The sequence below is a fragment of the Drosophila sulfurigaster genome, chromosome 2L, assembly GCF_023558435.1.
Source record: "Drosophila sulfurigaster albostrigata strain 15112-1811.04 chromosome 2L, ASM2355843v2, whole genome shotgun sequence".
NCBI lineage: Eukaryota > Metazoa > Arthropoda > Insecta > Diptera > Drosophilidae > Drosophila > Drosophila sulfurigaster.
The window spans coordinates 10,121,500-10,139,584 of NC_084881.1; the positions used below are offsets into that span (position 1 = coordinate 10,121,500).

Below are 18,085 nucleotides of genomic sequence, written 5' to 3' on the forward strand. Positions count from 1 at the left end.
TATACTTTCATTCAAATACCCTGTAGCAATGATTGTGAAAAGTGGGGTATGATGAGATAATTTGCTAAATTAATTCGCTTCTAAGAAGAATATTTGTTTGTCTTGGCAATACGGTTTTATACGCTATTCTTGATTTCCATTGGTTTATAGGGTATCTGCTGAATCAGCTTTCACACTCTGTACAATTTCTACTTGTTTTTACTACCATAACAGCAGCAGAGGCAAATAAAAATATTTGCATAGACAAACCATTGGACAATTGGATAGACTAACAGCAAAGTGAGCAGCCTGGGCGTGGATTTGGCGTTTTATTCAGTTTGGGTTGGCTGGAGGGATGGGGTGCGGGAGGGGGGGAGGGGCATACAAAATGAAAAGTAAACATTGCAAACGTCCGCTGCCATTGAAATGATAAAGTGCGACGGTTCCCAGTACGACAAAAGGCAATAAAATGCATGCTTAGTGTGTCCGGCAAGGGGCGGCGAGGGGATGGTCGGATGTCAGGAGGGGGCTTAATGGCATTAGTAGTTGGTCTGTAGTAGGTGAAACGATGTGGTCCAGAGAGTTGAGCAGTCACTTGCCACCAAGCTTGCAGCTTGGTTACACATGTTGTATGTCTGACGCTGCTTTTTACTATTTTTTTGCTTCGCCGTCTGTAAATTGTTGGAGCTCGAAAGGCTTTCATGGTTTTTTGGATTTGTATAAACAAAGATTTATTGGGTCTAGTTTTTGGGGGTGCACAGCCAAAAACTGCGTTTAAAGCTTTCAAAAATACTCATAGTTTGAGTTTGAATATTGTAGAGTATTGTTCGAAAGGGGAGAAACAGAAAAGCAAGTGTTTTTCTTGACATAAATCTTCAGTTTTCTTGGCAACTGTCAAAGAAGTTCAAATGTTTTCTTTCGTTTTACTAAATGCAATTTGTTGATTTACGAGCAACTAATTGGTATTTGAGTCCAGACTGTCGTCTCCTTAGGCAACTAAAATAACTACTCGGTGAGGAACTGTTAGAAAATAGTGCTTAAATTCAATTTCATTCTTTTTCTTGATGATGGCAAATACTCAATTATAAAACACTTGAGAAAGCGCACCACATTTAATTGGTTGCAACTTGCAACTTTCATTGCCACCCATTGAGCAATTCAATTAAAACACACACCTCGCAGTTTGAAGCTTACACTATTCAACGAGTTTTGTGGTCTATCGCAATTGCCGAATCACGTAAATTGCAGTCATATTTCGAAACGAGGCAATAAACTTCAAAATAGACAGCTCCATAAACTTGAAAATCGAGCAAGTGCCAAAGCCAAAGCGGCTTACAGAGTTGAACAGGTTTTTTTTTTTTGCTTTGCTTTAGCCAATTGATTTGAAGTTGTCTCATTGAAATTATGCTCAATGATTAAACAATTTTCTGCTCGTTATAGTTTGTGGTTGATATTGTTGTTGTGACTGTCTTGCAACAATCGCTTATACTTTATGTGACACGAAATAAAAGCCATTTGCGATAATTGTTTAGTTTGCTAAATTAGTGCGATTTGTTCGCTGACTTCAACTCGTAATAACTTCGTTAAGTTGACCAACCTAATTGCTTTTGTTGCTGTTGACCCATCACCCTGTGCATTGAACTTCAAAGTTTAGGTGTGGGGCGGGGGGCAACTTAATTGTCGAGTGCAAGTGTAACTATTTTTAGCGCGACGAAATTGTCTTGCAACCACCACCCGCAATACCCCATGTAAAAACCAGCTGAGCTTCGCATCGAACATGCTCGAACAGCGCTCGATGGCAACTCACAGTCCAACAAGTTGCAACTCCGTTCTATGCTGTTGCTGTTCGTTCAGTTTGCAACCGCAACGCGTCGACAACGGAACGTTTAACGGTCGCGCGTGACTCGCCGGCAACAATTTTGAGTTGATTTTGTTTATGTTTTTTATGGAGCATGAAAGCTCGCGAAAAAGGCGGCAAATCCGTGAATGTGAATTAAATAAATAGCGAATTCAAATGATTCACTAACCAAAAGTGCCAAATAATTCAAATGTGTAAAGTGAATAAAAAATATATTTCTCATTAACATGAAAGCTCAGTCTAAAATCCGATTGTTGTCTTCATGTTATCCAAGTGCATAAAAATAAATTTATTAGGTTTTCTATAATCACACCAAAGAAACATCAATTCTTCACTGTCAATGAAAAACGAAATTAATATATTACACAATTTGATGTCTTAAAATAGAATTCATCTATTAAAATGAATTTTTTCAAAGCTGTTGCATATTTTATGGCATTTTACCAGATTATAGGATTAAATGGGCTCGTATTTTCATAAGATTTTATGGTTCTTCCTCTTCTTTCTCGCTATTGCATATTTTATGGCGTTTTTTGCACTCTCAGGCCAGCATTAAAAGTTCTTGAATTGGCCGCATAATTAACGCCTTATCGCATTGCACACAAATTAAAAAGGCTTAGAGAGACAGACAAAAAAAGCGTAGACAACTCTTCCGAATCAGCAGCAGACGTTCTCCATGGACCCAACAGCAGACAAATTCCATTTTAGATAAGCTCATTCCTGTATTCCTGTGTTATTTATAACCGCAACAATGAAAAAATCCAATTCCAACAGAATTGCAACTGCGGTGTTGTGGGATTTTCAACTTTAAACTGAATACACGCGGAATTCAAATGTTTATCAAAATAAAACAAAACACAAAAATACACTAAGTGAAGTGGTAAACTTTTCAAACTTTTCAGTGTTGTTTTTAATTTCTTTATTTATTCCAGTCGAGACAGTAATTATTAATATTTAATTTAATATGCAATAGGCTTATTATTATAAATTAAATGTCACTTCAAATTCGAAAGTCATGAAAGATAAATATATCTGTAATTTGGTGCGAAGCTGAAACTTTTGTTTATAACGTCTTAGCCAATTTTGAAGTTGTTAATTGATTAAACTTATTGATACTTGTGACAAATTTTGTGTTTTAATTTATTGAAATGCAAGCTAGGGAAATTTATATTTTAACTATATTGTAATACTGATTAGCTGTTTGATGTTGCATATTTTTATCATATGCTCACAAAATGTAAAAGTTGTGAGCTGTATCGCTTTTGATTTGGCTGCTTGCCAAATTTTCCATTTGTTAATTGTCGCAAACAGTTCAGAACTTAATTAAACAGAGTCATGAACACATTTTAGAACGCCCCAACTCAAACTAATTTTATTCTAGACGCTAATCTTCAGTGTCATCAGCTCATCGACTCAGCTGTTGAGAGACATCTCTCAGAGGAGGGAACCGAGAACTGGGAACTGGGAGCTGGTAACCGGTTTCTTTGCTCTTAGAACGGCGCGTGTCTTCAATTAATCAACCGAGTCTGCGGTGGCAGTTTGTCAAAATTTGCCGTGTGGATTTTGTAATTGAATTTTCCATAAGTAGCAGAGCAGCAGCTGTGACCCCGAAAGGATTGTCTTGGATCCTTGAATGTCAGAACTTGAAGTACTCGACTTGGCTAATTACGAGACTGCCAAGTGTTGAGAGTTGAGTGAGAGAGAGCTGAACTCTAGAGTTTTCAATTTCGGTAGTCTGCCATTGACAAGCTGACAAGGCGGCTGTCAAATCTGTATCGTCTTCTGAGGGTGCATTGAACTTGTCAGCAACCCCTGCTCGCTATTGTAACCGGGCAGCTAAATCAAAGCCAACGCCAAAGACCGACAGAAATTTGAGATATCAAACGAGGAAAAAAAACGAGCTGTCAAAATACCAAACAAGCGACAGCCCAAATGAAAAATCAATTGTGGCTACATTTCACAGTAGGAGAGAGAAATGAGGGATTATAATCGAGTCGAGTCGAGTCGAGTTGAGTACTCGTACTTAGATGGAGTAAAAGGTAACAACCAAATCGAACTTTGACTAATGATAGGGGCCTCTTTTGATGTAGTTGTAGTTGTCTATGCAGTGTGAATTAGGGGGAGCGCATATTATGCTTATGGAAGACACACCCTAATGATTTAATTATGATAATGATAATGGCCATAGGGTTCAGCTTCATATCTGAAGTAGGCTTAATGGTGGTCCCTTGATGACTGTTAGTTTCGGTTGTAGTTGTGGTTATGGCTTTTTCATGTAAATGTGCAGCCCGAAAAATGCATTTGAATAAAATTATAAAATTGAATTTGTATGCGGAAGCAGCTCTAAAATTAGTAGAGCTTTTCATAAAGCAATTTATCATCTAAAAATATTCACACTTTTACTTATGATAAATTAAATAACTAGCCTTAAGTGTAATTCTTTGAAATTTTTTATTATAAAAGTGTATTTTTTTAAAGTTTCGAAAAGCTGTCGTGTAATAATATGAGCCCTGTTATTATTTACAATTTAAAAGAAATGTTTACAATTAAAATATACTTAAATATTATTTATAGATTCATGTATTTCATGTTATAAACATATATTTGCTTTAAAGTCATTAAATGAATTAAAAAAGCATTAAGAACAGCAGACTTTTTCGACTTCAAGATAATCCCAGAGTAGTGCTTGCTTTTATCTCGACGACAAAATGTTTATCGCCTCACATAATTTCCACTTACATATGCCGTTCAGCCCTCGATATTGATGCCTCTCAGCCCCATAACTAATCGTTCAATTCGTTGAACATCACGTACGTGGCTTGAGCAAAAACTTTTTGACACAATTAACTGCCGCTGGCCCTTTTTGCACACAGTTCATAATAATTTCAATAGAGTTCAAGTCGAACGAAGAAAGAGCTGCCTTCTTATCAGAACATTGCACTTTTTGCCAGTGCAAGAAGAAAAAGAAAGAATAGAAACTTTGGCCAAAGTCTTCTTATCTGTGGCCCACAAGCCCACAAGGCACTTTGAGAAATTATTGAAATCGTTTTTAAGAATGCATTTTACATGGAAAGCACACAAAAGAGGGATGGAGATTGGAGAATGAGAGCTGGAAATTGACGTTTAGTCACGTACGATGGCCAAAAGGAAAATTATTTAATATGCAACCGTTGTGGGCCGCTGTGAAGTGGCAAAAAGTTGTAGAATGTGCTGATAATGGACACAAGAGTCAGAAGGAAGTAGCCAACAAGGAAGTGGAGAGAGAGAAAAAAAGACATATAACGACAATAACCGCAAGTAGTGTCTTTGTGTGTGTGTGTGTGGTTATCCAGACACGGCTCAGACTCTTTTTAAGGATGTCAAAATGCAATTTTTGACAGGAAGTTCACAGCAAAATTAATGGGCCTGGCAACTGGGCAGCTTGTAACTCATTTCCATTGTCTTCGGACCCCACTCGCAGGCTGTATACATAAATCTAACAATGCAGCCGTTCAATCACAATCCAACCAGCCCGCCAGCCCACTTGCAACGCCCCAAAAGAAACGCAGACAACACTCCATTCTCTCTATCTCACTCTATTGGCGCCTCGACACATGCAATGCATATCAAATGGTTAGCGAAAAACAAAACAAAAAACAACTTTAACTTCGACTTGAAGTTTAACAAATAAATTGTGTTGAGATTTATGGGCCAAGTCTGTTTCAGTCAGCGTCTAAAGTCTAGCGACACTCCTTCCCAACTCTTCAGCCATCCAGCTGAATGTATCCGTATCTCAGCCGGTTTTCAAGTTGGCTTTTAATGCACCATAAAACTGACATAAAGAAAATACTTCCATCTAAATATAAACAAACGAGACGAGCATAAACCTGAGACCCAGTAAAACAAATAACGTCTAAACGTGCAAATGCACGTGCTGCTCCAAATTTTCAGATTTTCAACAATCCACCCTGAGGTGGATTCTCTTCCCCATTTACTCTCGGGTGCCTCTCTGTCATATTCTCTCATTCTCTCTCTCTCTCTCTCCCGTTCCCTGCGCGCTCCAGTGAACACAGCAGCGGGCACAATACAAAAATAGACAAGTTTATGGAGCAGAAATCAACTTGAAAGACTCTTTTAGCTTCCGCTTAAAAATGTGAAAAACAAAAAGAAATATTTCACTCGGAAGAATACAGACCACTGAATTCTCTGTCCTCTGAAAGTTAAGCGGCATTAATAGTCTACAAAGCATGTTCCAATACTTTGTAATAATCATATAAAGATAGTAAAAATGAAACTTTTAAAATGCAATATTGCACTTTTTATGACATGTTTAAAATTTCCAAAAAATTATTTTTATTTTTAAATTCCACTTTGATTATAATGAAATAATATAGCAACAAAATTTAATAAACAATTCTTGAGGTATTTTCGATATTAAATAACCATTCACTCAAGTTTCTTAGAATCCAATCAATTCTTATTTATACCCTTTCAATCACTACATGCCTCCTAACAGTTTCAAATGACCCACTGCATGGGGTATTCAACTGAAAATAAGTGGATAACGCAGCGGCAAAACTTTACAAGAGAAAGTCTTTTATTTATATGTCAAAGCAAATCAGTAATTTGTCACGCCATTTTGGCACAGGAAAAACATACAATATCTCAAGCTAAACGCTGACATTTGTTGTGCCCTTTCAAGTTTTACAGTTTGTTTGAGGCGGCCAATTAAAAAGGGCCCCACAATCGAAATGCTGCGATAGGTGCAGTCGAGTCACGCATCTATCATAAATATTTCATAATCGTTTGACAGCTTTTGAAGTAGCGCCAGTCTCTTTCAATTTTTGTTTCAATTGAAGTGGCATACACATCGCGATCTTTAATAAATATTTATTAATAACACACCAAAAACGCATGATCATGTTTTTGCTGTTTCACTTGTGTGGTCTATAGATATGTTTGACGTTTCCCTATATGGGTTATTGCCATACTTCATTGTGAATGCTCCCACTCAACTCGAACAATTTGCTGCAATTTTGTGCGTCAATTTACATACAATTTGAATGCATTTTTGAAAGGCAATGCAATAAAGGCAATTTGCAATATTGTCACATGACTGGGAACCTATTAAATTGAAGTTCATATTGATCTTTGGATTTACATAAAGTGCTTGTAAAAGATAATTTTATTAATTGTGTGAACTTCTTTGGAAAATAGGTTTTTGAATATTCAATGAAAGCAATTTGATATCTTTTTTTAAGTTAAGAAGTTCAAACTAAATAGAAAATTAAAAATATTTATTTAGAATTTCAATGTACAATTTCTGTGCCACACTTCGTTTTCTGCTTCTGCGAGCTGCACAACTTGTCAAGCCTTTCAACTTTGGTTTCAGACGATTTGCTAGGCCTTAGGTCTCATTTGTTATGCAGAGCTCCAGTTGTAGAGGCCACATGCTTACAAAACGAGAAGTGACAAACGACAACAAGAATTTGCAACAATTTATGAAAATTATGCAGTCAGTCGAGACGGAATCGAGTGGAGTTTGAAGCAGCGTCAAATCGAGTGCTGCGTGTTTGCTGCTGTGTTGCTGCTGCTGTGCTCTGTTGATTGTAGTAATTGCTGCTGTGACAGTTTGATTACGCAACTGATGCGCCATGTGGACGAGGCTTTTCAATAAATCAGAAAAAAAAAACAAAAAAAAAACTTTGACAAGCAACTCGTTGCCCTCTTTTTCTGCGTGGGCCACCCGTAGCGTGACACGTGTCGAATTTTGAATCCTTGCCCCAATTGCAACATTTATCGTAATAGCTGCAGTAGCAGCAACTTTTGAACAACATCCCTGCTAACACCCATCGAAATACAAGGCATTAATTTTTACGACAAATTGATTAAGCATAAATTTCGCACCCCTTAAAGCCAAAGATACGACCACTTTGAGAGCATTTAGCAGGCACTTCAAAACACACTACAACCACTCACTATATAGAAGCTGTGCCATTTTTGGCTGCAGCCTCTCGTGTTATTTTCGATCCCAGTCCCAATCACGTGTCACGCACACGTGCGTATTATTTACACGCAATATTTTTTTGTTTCTTAGCAGAAATGTTTCCTGGTTTCTTTTCTTTTTTCGGCGTAAGGCTTAGAGCATCATTGTAATTGCAGCTATTGATTTTGTAAATGTGAATGTGAATGTGGATACCCTTTTTGGCCTGCTTCACCCTGTTTCAATGTAGATTAGCCGCATCAGCAGTCATACATCAAAAATGTCTGGCTTCTGTTTTTGTGTTTGCTGGTTTCTTGCTCTAACGGAACTTCCAAATATGTTCATTTAATTGCATTAAGTTTTCTGTATCAAACAACCCCATAGCAACATTCATTCATCTCCTTTTGGCGCAGATCAAAGTGCTGTGCACACATTTTTGGCCAACCCCCAACATCGTATATAGTCTGTCCCCCTTTTAGATATGTCCAAAGGGGACCAGACATTTGTTTGATTACCAGCAATTTTTACTTGTGTCACGGCAATGTCCAGTTGCCCGTAAGCTTAATTACAATGTAATTACATAGAACAAACAGAGGCGGGTCTCTTAGTCTGCACGTATGCATTGGTGTCGCTAATGGAAGTGTGAAAATATCGGGCTTATGTAATTAAATCAGAGTATAGGGTAACAGTGATAATGCCCCTGATTTAGTGTAACTAAATTATAATTAGCAAAACCTGGATAAAATGTCAAAATATATGCAATAGAACACTCAAAATAAATATTTAATTTACTTTAAAAATAATAAATATTTAAAAGTAAAAATTTTACAGTAATAAATAATAAAAGTAAAGCGAAGCTGAAATAAATTGCTCCAAATTATGAAATTAATATCATATTACATATTTTGTATAAATAAGGAATACAAAAAATAAAGTTAATAAAATTATAAATATAACCACATCAAATTGATTAAAATTACTTAGCAAATATTGCTTATATAGTGTAGTACTAAAATTTTCAAATCTTTAGTTATCGCCAAAAAATTTTTAATTGCTCAAAAATCAAAGCAATGTGAAAAGTGCTGAAAACCTCGAGAAATGGAAACTTAATCACGCGAATATAACAGCTAAAAAGTGCCAAAGCCACATCTAAATGCCAAATTAAATATAGTTACACATTATCATCATCAATCCTATCATCATCATCATCGCTATCATCATCATTACACTTTAATCGCGTGTTGGCTACAAAATGGGCAACGCTTCATCTTCATCGCACGGCAATGGCGGCGGTGGGAAAAGCTCACGAAAATGTCGTAGTCTACCCAACTCACCGGATGTCAGAAGGTAAACTATAGCTAATGCGCATTGAAATGCTATTAGAGTTTTTCGGTGGAAAATCTAAAAGTCTTTTGTGGCCACTAATGAGAGACATTAGGCATATTTTATACAAGGATAACGCTCGCTTAAAGCCAAATGTCAGCATAATAAATCAGAGCATGGAAATGTGTTTTTCTTTTGACTAAATTTGCTCAAAATTTACGATATATTTTCCCAAGAACTCGAAATGCTATTTATAAAGCTAGAGAGGCGGGAAATCTTCTATTCTATTTTTACGTACGGAATACAAACCAAAACAAGTAGCAGCTAATGGAAATGACATTTTGTGGTGTGGAGTGGTAGTGGAGGTTTTTTCTTTGATTCCCAAGATGTATGCCAGCAAGTGCAAATTTTCAAGTTGTTTTTTCCAAAACTAAATTAACTGTGGCTAGCGATTCATAATTAATGTGCCGCCCTCCTCCGCATTTACTTGGCTGGCAGCGTTGCAAGGTGCCGAAAACGACACATTTAGAAGACACGCAACTGTCGAGCACTGTTGAGACTCTTCCGTGGTGAAGTGATCTGCGGATCAGTTGTTGGCTGACAGCCAGTCTAGGGCCAAGTCCAATTTACTGGAGACAGCAAACAGACAGCTGGAAGTTTGTTGCCCCCATCAGCAGACATTGCATAATCGAGTCGAGTCGGGTGACATTTCCATTTCCATATCAATATTTTCATATTCTCATATGGAACTACAAAGTGCATTTTTGATATGATTTTTGTGGGAACATCCCGAACAACCCTCAGTGGAAAATTCAACCACCGTAACTGAAAACCTTTCACATTTATGCGATGCGAGAGTATATGATGGAAAGGCGTATAAAGTCAATAAACAAAGCATTTGCCCAGTTGCATAATTGAAAAACCATTCGCTGGGAATCTTCAGCCTGCTGCTACTTATCGGACAACCCTCGCCCTGTTTGCTCAATGGAGGGCTTCCGATATGCAGTCTGTATTATTTACGAGTATTTGTCCAACCCCCGCAGGAGCCACAAATACAAACAAAATGTTGTCAGCTGCATTTGCTCTGGGTGTGAATAAAAACAAGAGAAGGACTCTGATCTAAGCTCAGCTCTCATATCTAGGCTAAACTAGAGATGGCAGCATGTGAAAAGGTTATTCGATTATTTTTACTGATGAGCAAAGATTACAGCAAAATAATCTATTAATTATTATTAGAGCATTGATGCATATCTAAGATTATTATTATAATTATACTTTTGAAACAATCAGGGAATTATGAATATTATATGTTCAACCCTCTGTAAAGATTTTAATCCTTTTATGCCTAATTTTGGATTTTAATATTTTTATAAGACCTCAAATTATTATTACAATTTGATATAATCCAATGTTCTAATAAGTTTAATACGATTACATTTCGTAAGATAATTGAATATTAATTAATAAATAAATCATGTTCTCAGTGGATTTAAATTATAATAATAATTTGATTTAATTGAATGTTCTAATGAGTTCAATGCCAATATTTCCAATACGATAATCGAACACAAGATATTATATTAATATTATATTATCGATAGTACTAATGAGTTTAATGAATTTATATTCCATATTTTAATGTCAAAGTTTTAGAACTCTAAGTATTATTGTAATTAGATATTATCGAATGGTAGCTCACATCTCTGATAAGCCGTATCATACGACTTTTTCGCTTTGCTAATAGTTTTTTTCGCACTCAACTCACAACATTGTATAGAAGAAGTCTTGGCTGAGTGGAAACGTGGAAAATGGGGAAGTCGCTACTCGAGTTGCCAGCGCCAGAGGTGCCCACTTGATGTTGCCTCTACTACTGTACGATGTTGTTGTTGATGTTTTTGTTTTTGTTGCTTTTGTTTTTTGTTTTTGTTTGGCTACTCTCCATTTGTGGCTGCGGCTTGTTTACAACCTTAGCCCAGCCATAGAGCGTGCAACGTGCAACCTGCTGCATATTTAAAGATGTCGTCGACATGTTGCCTCAGTCAACAAAGGTGGCAGCAGCCCGTCGAAAGGCGACGATGACGACGAGCGATGACGGGCGACCATTAGCAGGGAATAGCAAAGAATATCTTTGGAGTTTGCCGTCTGTTTGACGCACGTGTGTGCGGGGTGTGTGTATAGAATGTTTGCATGTATGTATGTGTTTTAGCAGACGCTATTAATTGTTACTTGCTGCAGCTGAGAAAATGTGTCCCTAAAGTCAGACAAACAACTGTTTTTCAAACCAAGAAAGAAGCTGAGGCAAAAGTTTCGCCGTCTAATAACTGAAAATCGTGACTTTATGTCGCACTTGAAAGCCAAGCCACAACTGCAAAACTGCAGCCAGGCATCTCATATATATATATGAGACACTAAGAATAAGAAATAGGAATACAATACCCATCCAGAGAGATGGCTATAAGTAAAGTATCTCAACTCTCAACTCATATTGTGTATCTTTCAACTGACTGCTTCTCGACTTGCGCCATGACTTTTACTGTCTACTAACGCTGATAGCAGGGGTAAATTCTTGGTGCGGGGCGGTCACAGGACGGGGGGCACACGACTTTTAAGATGAACACGTTTTCCAACGTGTCGCATTACAATTTCTAATATGAGCCCATTTAACATGGCTGGCAGTTATACACAAAGCTGTCAAAGCTCTGTTAAAAGATACATTTCTATTTCGAATCATGATCAACTATCGCTTTGTGCAAGATTGCTTTTGAAATTTTTACTGAAAGAAGTTTGTTGAAATTTATACAGTCTGAGTACTTTGTGCAAAGTATATTTATACATACAACATTTATTTTATTTTATTCTTATAAATAAATATTTCCATTTAATAAGTTAAGAATGAAATGCGAAGTCTTGAGTTACTGCAGATGCAATTCTAATTAACTATTCTTTTAGCTTAAATATATTTATCTTAATATTGAAAATGCTGAATAGACTTCGAATGAATATTGTTCCTTTCATAATTATTTTTATATAAATTCTAAAATATTATAAATATGAATTTAATTACTTTGGTATAGCTATAATATAAATATGATAGTTTTCTACATTTATATAATATGAGCAATATCCAAAATCAAAATAAAGGAAAAGTAATGTTAATTTGCTTTAGAGCAGGTTATTTGAGAGGTTGTCAATGAATATGCACATATTCTATTTATTATTCATTGGAACAGATTATAAATATCTTGAAGCTGGAAATGAGTATAATCTGCTATTAAAATAAGTGATCAGAAACTCATCAACTTAACCTGAATGAAAGGATGTTAAACTGGACAATTAGACTATCAAGTGCGAATGCGTGAGACAGCAAACTACACTTTGGCTAAAAGCTAATTAAGCTTCCGTTTAATCTGTACATGATTTCTCTTTTTTATTGTGCCAAGCACTTCTAACAGGTTTCGCTGCCCAGCTTCCTGTCAGTGTTACACCGAAGAGTAACAATCTCATAGTTTTTTCAGCTCTTTGCATTTCAAGTGATGTTCAGTCTTGTCGTGGTGTCTGTTCTGTCTCTCTCTAACAGTTGGCCACTCCTGCCAGGGATATCAATGGCACATAATTACGCTTATTATCAACCATTCAACACCTACTCGAAATGCTTATAGCCAGCACGAACCTCATGGACTCGACCCTCAAATCTAAGAGGCAAAGCTTTTTAAGAGCGACCAGCCAAGTTTTGTTTTGCTTTTTTTTCAAGTGGACGTTGCGATGGCTTCTTTTTGCCAGACAAACTCACATAAATTTTAGAGGCGACTGAGTGACTTGCCTGCTTGCCGCGTCTTGTGGCAAGTTTCTTGTTGTTGTCGTTGTTGTTTTTGTTGTCGTTGTTGATTCAAGTTGACGACGAGGCGACTGACTGTGGCAGGCTGGCGGGCCAAACGAGACGCGGTAGCCTGCCAAATTGCTGTGGCAAATTTATGAAAATTTTCTGCGCTTAACGGCATAAACTGCATCTCAACAACCACAGTAACGCTGCCAGGTTCAAAAGGTTTTTGGGTTGAGATAAAGTGGAAATTGCTTTGGCCGGTAGCTTGAGGTGCTAGTTGAGTATCTAATGCACTGGCAGACAACTTATCGCCTCTGCAGGCGGATGAATTATCTATTGAGTGAAAGTAATGTACTCGACTCTTGATAATTCCAACTTTCCAAAAATAATCTGTATTCCAATTCTCTACAAGAGAGACTTTATAATATTTTCACTTCAATTTATTATCGATTTTCTTTCTAGTTTATAGTGAAGCTTTTCCTAGAAAAACGGGAAAATTGTATTTAAAGTTCGGAAATTATTTTCATATTTATTTTATTCTTATATATTTGAGGAAAAATCTTTTAATCTAATATACACATCGTTCATATCAGTTTTTTTATTTTGGCATATAAATATTAAAGTCTTAATAAACTTTATAAAATTGATCGTGTTTGTATATATTCGAATAAAATACATTTAGTTAAGAGTAAAATGTATCGCATCAGTACATACGATTTTTATAGTGGCATATTTTCAAAAATTGTTTAAATATATTACATCACGTCACATCAAATAAATTGTCCCAGTAATTCCTTTGAAGCAAATGTTGAAATTCATTTGTTTTCGCACAACTTTTAAGTCCCTATCAGATGTCAATCTTGAAAAACAGAACTCAAAGCTGAACTCAGGAATAAGCAAGGGCCACCAGAAAGAGTAAGATTGTATCTAACCATAAACGGTTATGGCAACAAATCGGGGAACATAATAAAAGCGAAAGAGTTGCAACGCCAAAGATCTTATAAGGCAACTGGCAATAACCCAAAATGGTCAGGAAAGCCAACTTGCAGGCAGCTGTGTAAGTTTTGCTGGCTGTGCCTCAGATGCGCTGCCAGGCAACCATGCCACGGCATGCCACGCAGAAAAGAGTCAGGCTTTTAGAAGCTGGAAACACAGCATGACAAATGCAACTGTGACAATTGTGCGGCAACAAAAGCAACAAACATGCAACGCAAATGCAACTAATGGGCAGCTCAGTGCAGGGATCCCAAATGAGGGGTGATGGGGGAAATGAGGGGGAATCGTTTCATATTTATACAAGCAAATGTTGTTGACGACGAGTTGCATAGTTGGCTTTACCTCTCCCCTTTTCCCCACTTTGCAACACAGAGCTGCGGAAATGCTTAGTGACTGGTCTGGACTTGCAACTGCGTGGGCTGTGCGCACAGGTGAATGCCACCAACAGGAACAGGCAGCCAAGCAGCCTGGCAGTCTGGCAGCCAGTCAGCTATTATGAGACTCAGTAAAGGTCAAAGACATCTGGCAACTGTGCTGCTCACACACACACAAACACAAACACACACACAAATATACACAACAAATCTGCGCAGCTACAAATCAAAAATGCGTAATAAAGACACAAATTCAATTTGCAAGCAAAAATCGCACAAAAGGAAACACACAAGTTGAACATTGCCCGTTGCAAGTTGCAAGTTGGCGCCCAACGCATCACTTTTGACGTGTGACACCTGAAAGATGCAAAGCTGCAAATACGAATACATTTCAGACATAACAAGCTGCCGCGACAGAAGCTGTGACATACAGCGAGGGTTGCTCTAAGAATATTTCTTTTAATTGTGAGAATACTTACATTTGAAATGAAGAGTGAACATAGTCTGGATCATAGGTATTAGAATGCTACATTAACATAATTATTTGGAATTTGGAATATGTATTTTATATTTATAGGTCTTTATGTGATATTTAATGAACTTATATATTTTAGACTCATTTAAGTAATAAGTTGTTTAAAATAATATTATAATAATGTGTTTGGTTAATCTTTATATTTGACAAAAAAAATAATGAATAATTTTTTAAATTGATGGTACATATCTTGAGTAAAACATTTTATTGATAGACATTTAAGGGAAATATATTTCTACGTTGAGCTACTGTATTATTGCAAAATGATGTGTTATGTAATTTATTTATAACATTTTCTTTCTCATATTTAAAATGGCAAATCATTATAAACTTGTTATATTTAATTCTTTGACTTTAAAGTTATCAAGAAAACAATATGGCACCCCTCGCAAGCATATGTATTACTCGCCATAGATACATGTGGCAACTTGCTTCTTTTTTAACATATTCAGACAATCGACATCCTTGCCGAAGCATGTAAAAGTCGGCAGACAGCTTTGGCTTTTAATTTGACTTGACTTGGCAAACAGAGCACCGGGAAATGTGGCCAAAAAGATGTTGTCGGAGAAACAACTCGCAACTCGCACAATAAAATGCAAATAAAATTATATGAAAAGTAATTTGGAAATTTTTCAGCAAGGATTCCCGTTGTTATTTTTGTATTGTTGTTGCTGCGCGTTGGAAAAGAAAAATGGCTTGACAGACACTTGATGAAAATAACAGCCAACGGTGGGAAGAATCTGCGATTTGAGTTTGAGTTTGGGGCGCATTTAATTTGCAGTAGCTCCAAAAGGAGCAAAGTCAACTAAGAACGACGCCAACGCCAACACAGCTGGCAACTTCATTTGTCTGCTGACGCGTCGTCTGTTTTTTCTTCATTTTAATACAATTGTTAAGTATTTTTTGTTGCCTGCCTTATTAATGGCCAACAACAATGCTGCAAAAGCCAAGGCAAGTCAAGACAGCCGTAAGATACAAATGTATCTTTCTCTCTCTCTCTCTCTCTTGGCTTTCTTTGTCTGTTTCGATGGTGGCATGCCCCCTGCCAAGGTTTATGAGCGCGACTTATTAAAAGTTAGTGCGCATCTCCTTTATTACTTTATTTGCGTTTTTAATCAGCATTTTGAGTAATTGCAATGAAAAACGAAATAGCGAAGAGATAATAAAATTATATTCGAAAAGCAAATGGAAAAGCAATTCGTTTGCTGAATTTTGTAAGCAGCTTAAATGGATTTAAAATCGAATTAATGAATGCGAAATTACATAATCATTTCCTAATATTCATTTCAAACTGCTGTAGCTAATCTCATCACAGTTTTGACTTTAAATTAAAAAGTTAGGGATTAGAGAATTAAAAGCTGCAAATGATGTAAAAGTTTATTTTAATTTTATAATTAAACTAAATGATTATAGAAAATGTTGTCATAGCTAATAGTTAGAAAGTTGCATAATGTTGTACAAAATAAAATGTTATTTAACTGCATTTTTCTAGTCAATTAACTTTTGACATCTACAACTTTTTATTGTGGCCATATAATGAAATGATGAATACATAATTACTAAATTTAATACTTATTTTTATTGCAATTAAAATTTAAATAGATTATTAATAACTTTATGACTACTTTCGTGAACTTCTGACATTCTAAACAATTAAATTCACGGTAAAAAGCATTACAAGATTTTTAAAAACCCATTTGAGTGCAATTCAAATTTAATTGATTCAATAAAAATGAGAATTTGATTTAATTGGGCAACGTTGTCCAGCTAATCAAGTGATGCTACTTAGCTACGCTGTTTATAGCTTATGACGACAGTCAGATACAAAAGTATCTGTTTTATTTTCTTTCTTTGCAATCATATGCAAATTTATGAGCAAGCTTGTCTTTCATTTCATTTCGCGCAATCGCATCGTAAAAATGTTGTTAAATTATTTACTGCAATTGTCAAGCTTACAATAAATTTTTTCTCGTTTTTATTTTCTTATGACTGAGGGAGAAACAAAAAAGGGGCTTGGCGGCGAACTTCATTAATTTATCAACGTCCAGGACAGTGTAAAATTATTTTCATGTCGCCGTTTGTATAAATTGTCAAGATAAGTGCATTGCAAGCGAGCATAATAAAAGTATGAATGTATCTGACAGATACTGTTACCGCAACCCAAGCAAATCACGCCTCAGACAAGCTGTAAACGCAAATTCCGCGTGGGCGGCTGCTATAAAAAAATAATCGTTAAAATAAAGGAGTTTATTCACGACTATGCATTTTTAATGTTGTTTCATATTTTTTTTAATATTCTTGCCAATATTCTTAAGCTGGGAAACTAAATGAGTAACAAAAATGATCTTCTCTCTTCTCTCATTACAGACAAATTGCTCCCGCCTACGCAAAGGTCAATGGAGGCACTGCCATTCCTCTGCCCGCCACAGTCATGGTCCAACGTCGCTGCCCCCCGGACAAGGTGCGACCCCTGCCCCCCACCCCCAATCACACGCCATGTAAGTGAATATATATTTTTAAACTTGGGTTGGGAAATTTATTAAAAATGTTTCTAAAGCCACCCCCAAGTTTGCCTCTTGTTTACTGCGTATAAACAAATTTCAAGCTTTGAGTCACCGTCCAACAAACAACCCCCAGCGGGGGATGCCAATGCACTTAGTGCTCGAGATTCATCCGCAGCCCACAACACACAAAAGGGGTACATGCCTCGTGTGGCATCATCAAAGCACGCCTGGGAATTCCGTTTTTGCGGGGGCTAGATTTTGGTATTCCAAAAAAACCACCTCGTTGCAGTTGATTTGCCAGCAAATCTGTAATTAATGCGCGTGACGACCATTTGAGCTCTCAAATGGGCTCCCAGTTGGAGAGTTAAGGCCTGAGTCTATAATTTCAATTAATTCAAAGCATAAATTATGATTTTTTCAGTGTAAAATATTGAAGAAAATATAGAATAATTTTTCATAGTTATTAAGCCCATTTAAGATGGCGCGTTCTTCAACCTTTTGATATGCTAGTTTCATGTACAGGAGAAGTTTGTTTTTATAGAGCCAAGTTTTAGATGTATATTTAAAATGTCCAGTCATTTAAAAAGATTATCAGTAATTTTATAGTTTTTAAGATTAGATTCTTTATTTAAACTAAACACTATTTTATGAGAAGAGGTTAAAGAAAATATAGACTTCACATATTCTCCCCAACTACAACTAAATTTTTTTTGCTTAAGATTTTAAGAGAGTTT

At 36.4% G+C, this 18,085-nt stretch overlaps 1 protein-coding gene across 11 annotated transcripts in view; it reads left to right on the forward strand.

Moving 5' to 3' along the window:
• The window catches only part of LOC133846056 (protein sickie), a 210,023-nt gene that overhangs the window by 128,776 nt on the left and 63,162 nt on the right, over positions 1-18,085 (forward strand). For 9 of the 11 annotated variants that reach the window (XM_062280807.1, XM_062280823.1, XM_062280848.1 and 6 more), the window contains exon 4: positions 17,215-17,345. In XM_062280807.1, the coding sequence (XP_062136791.1) occupies positions 17,215-17,345 (131 nt within the window). Of the gene's footprint in view, positions 1-8,854; positions 9,147-17,214; positions 17,346-18,085 lie in introns of those variants that run through there. The other 2 variants (XM_062280832.1, XM_062280840.1) reach the window with 2 other exon arrangements.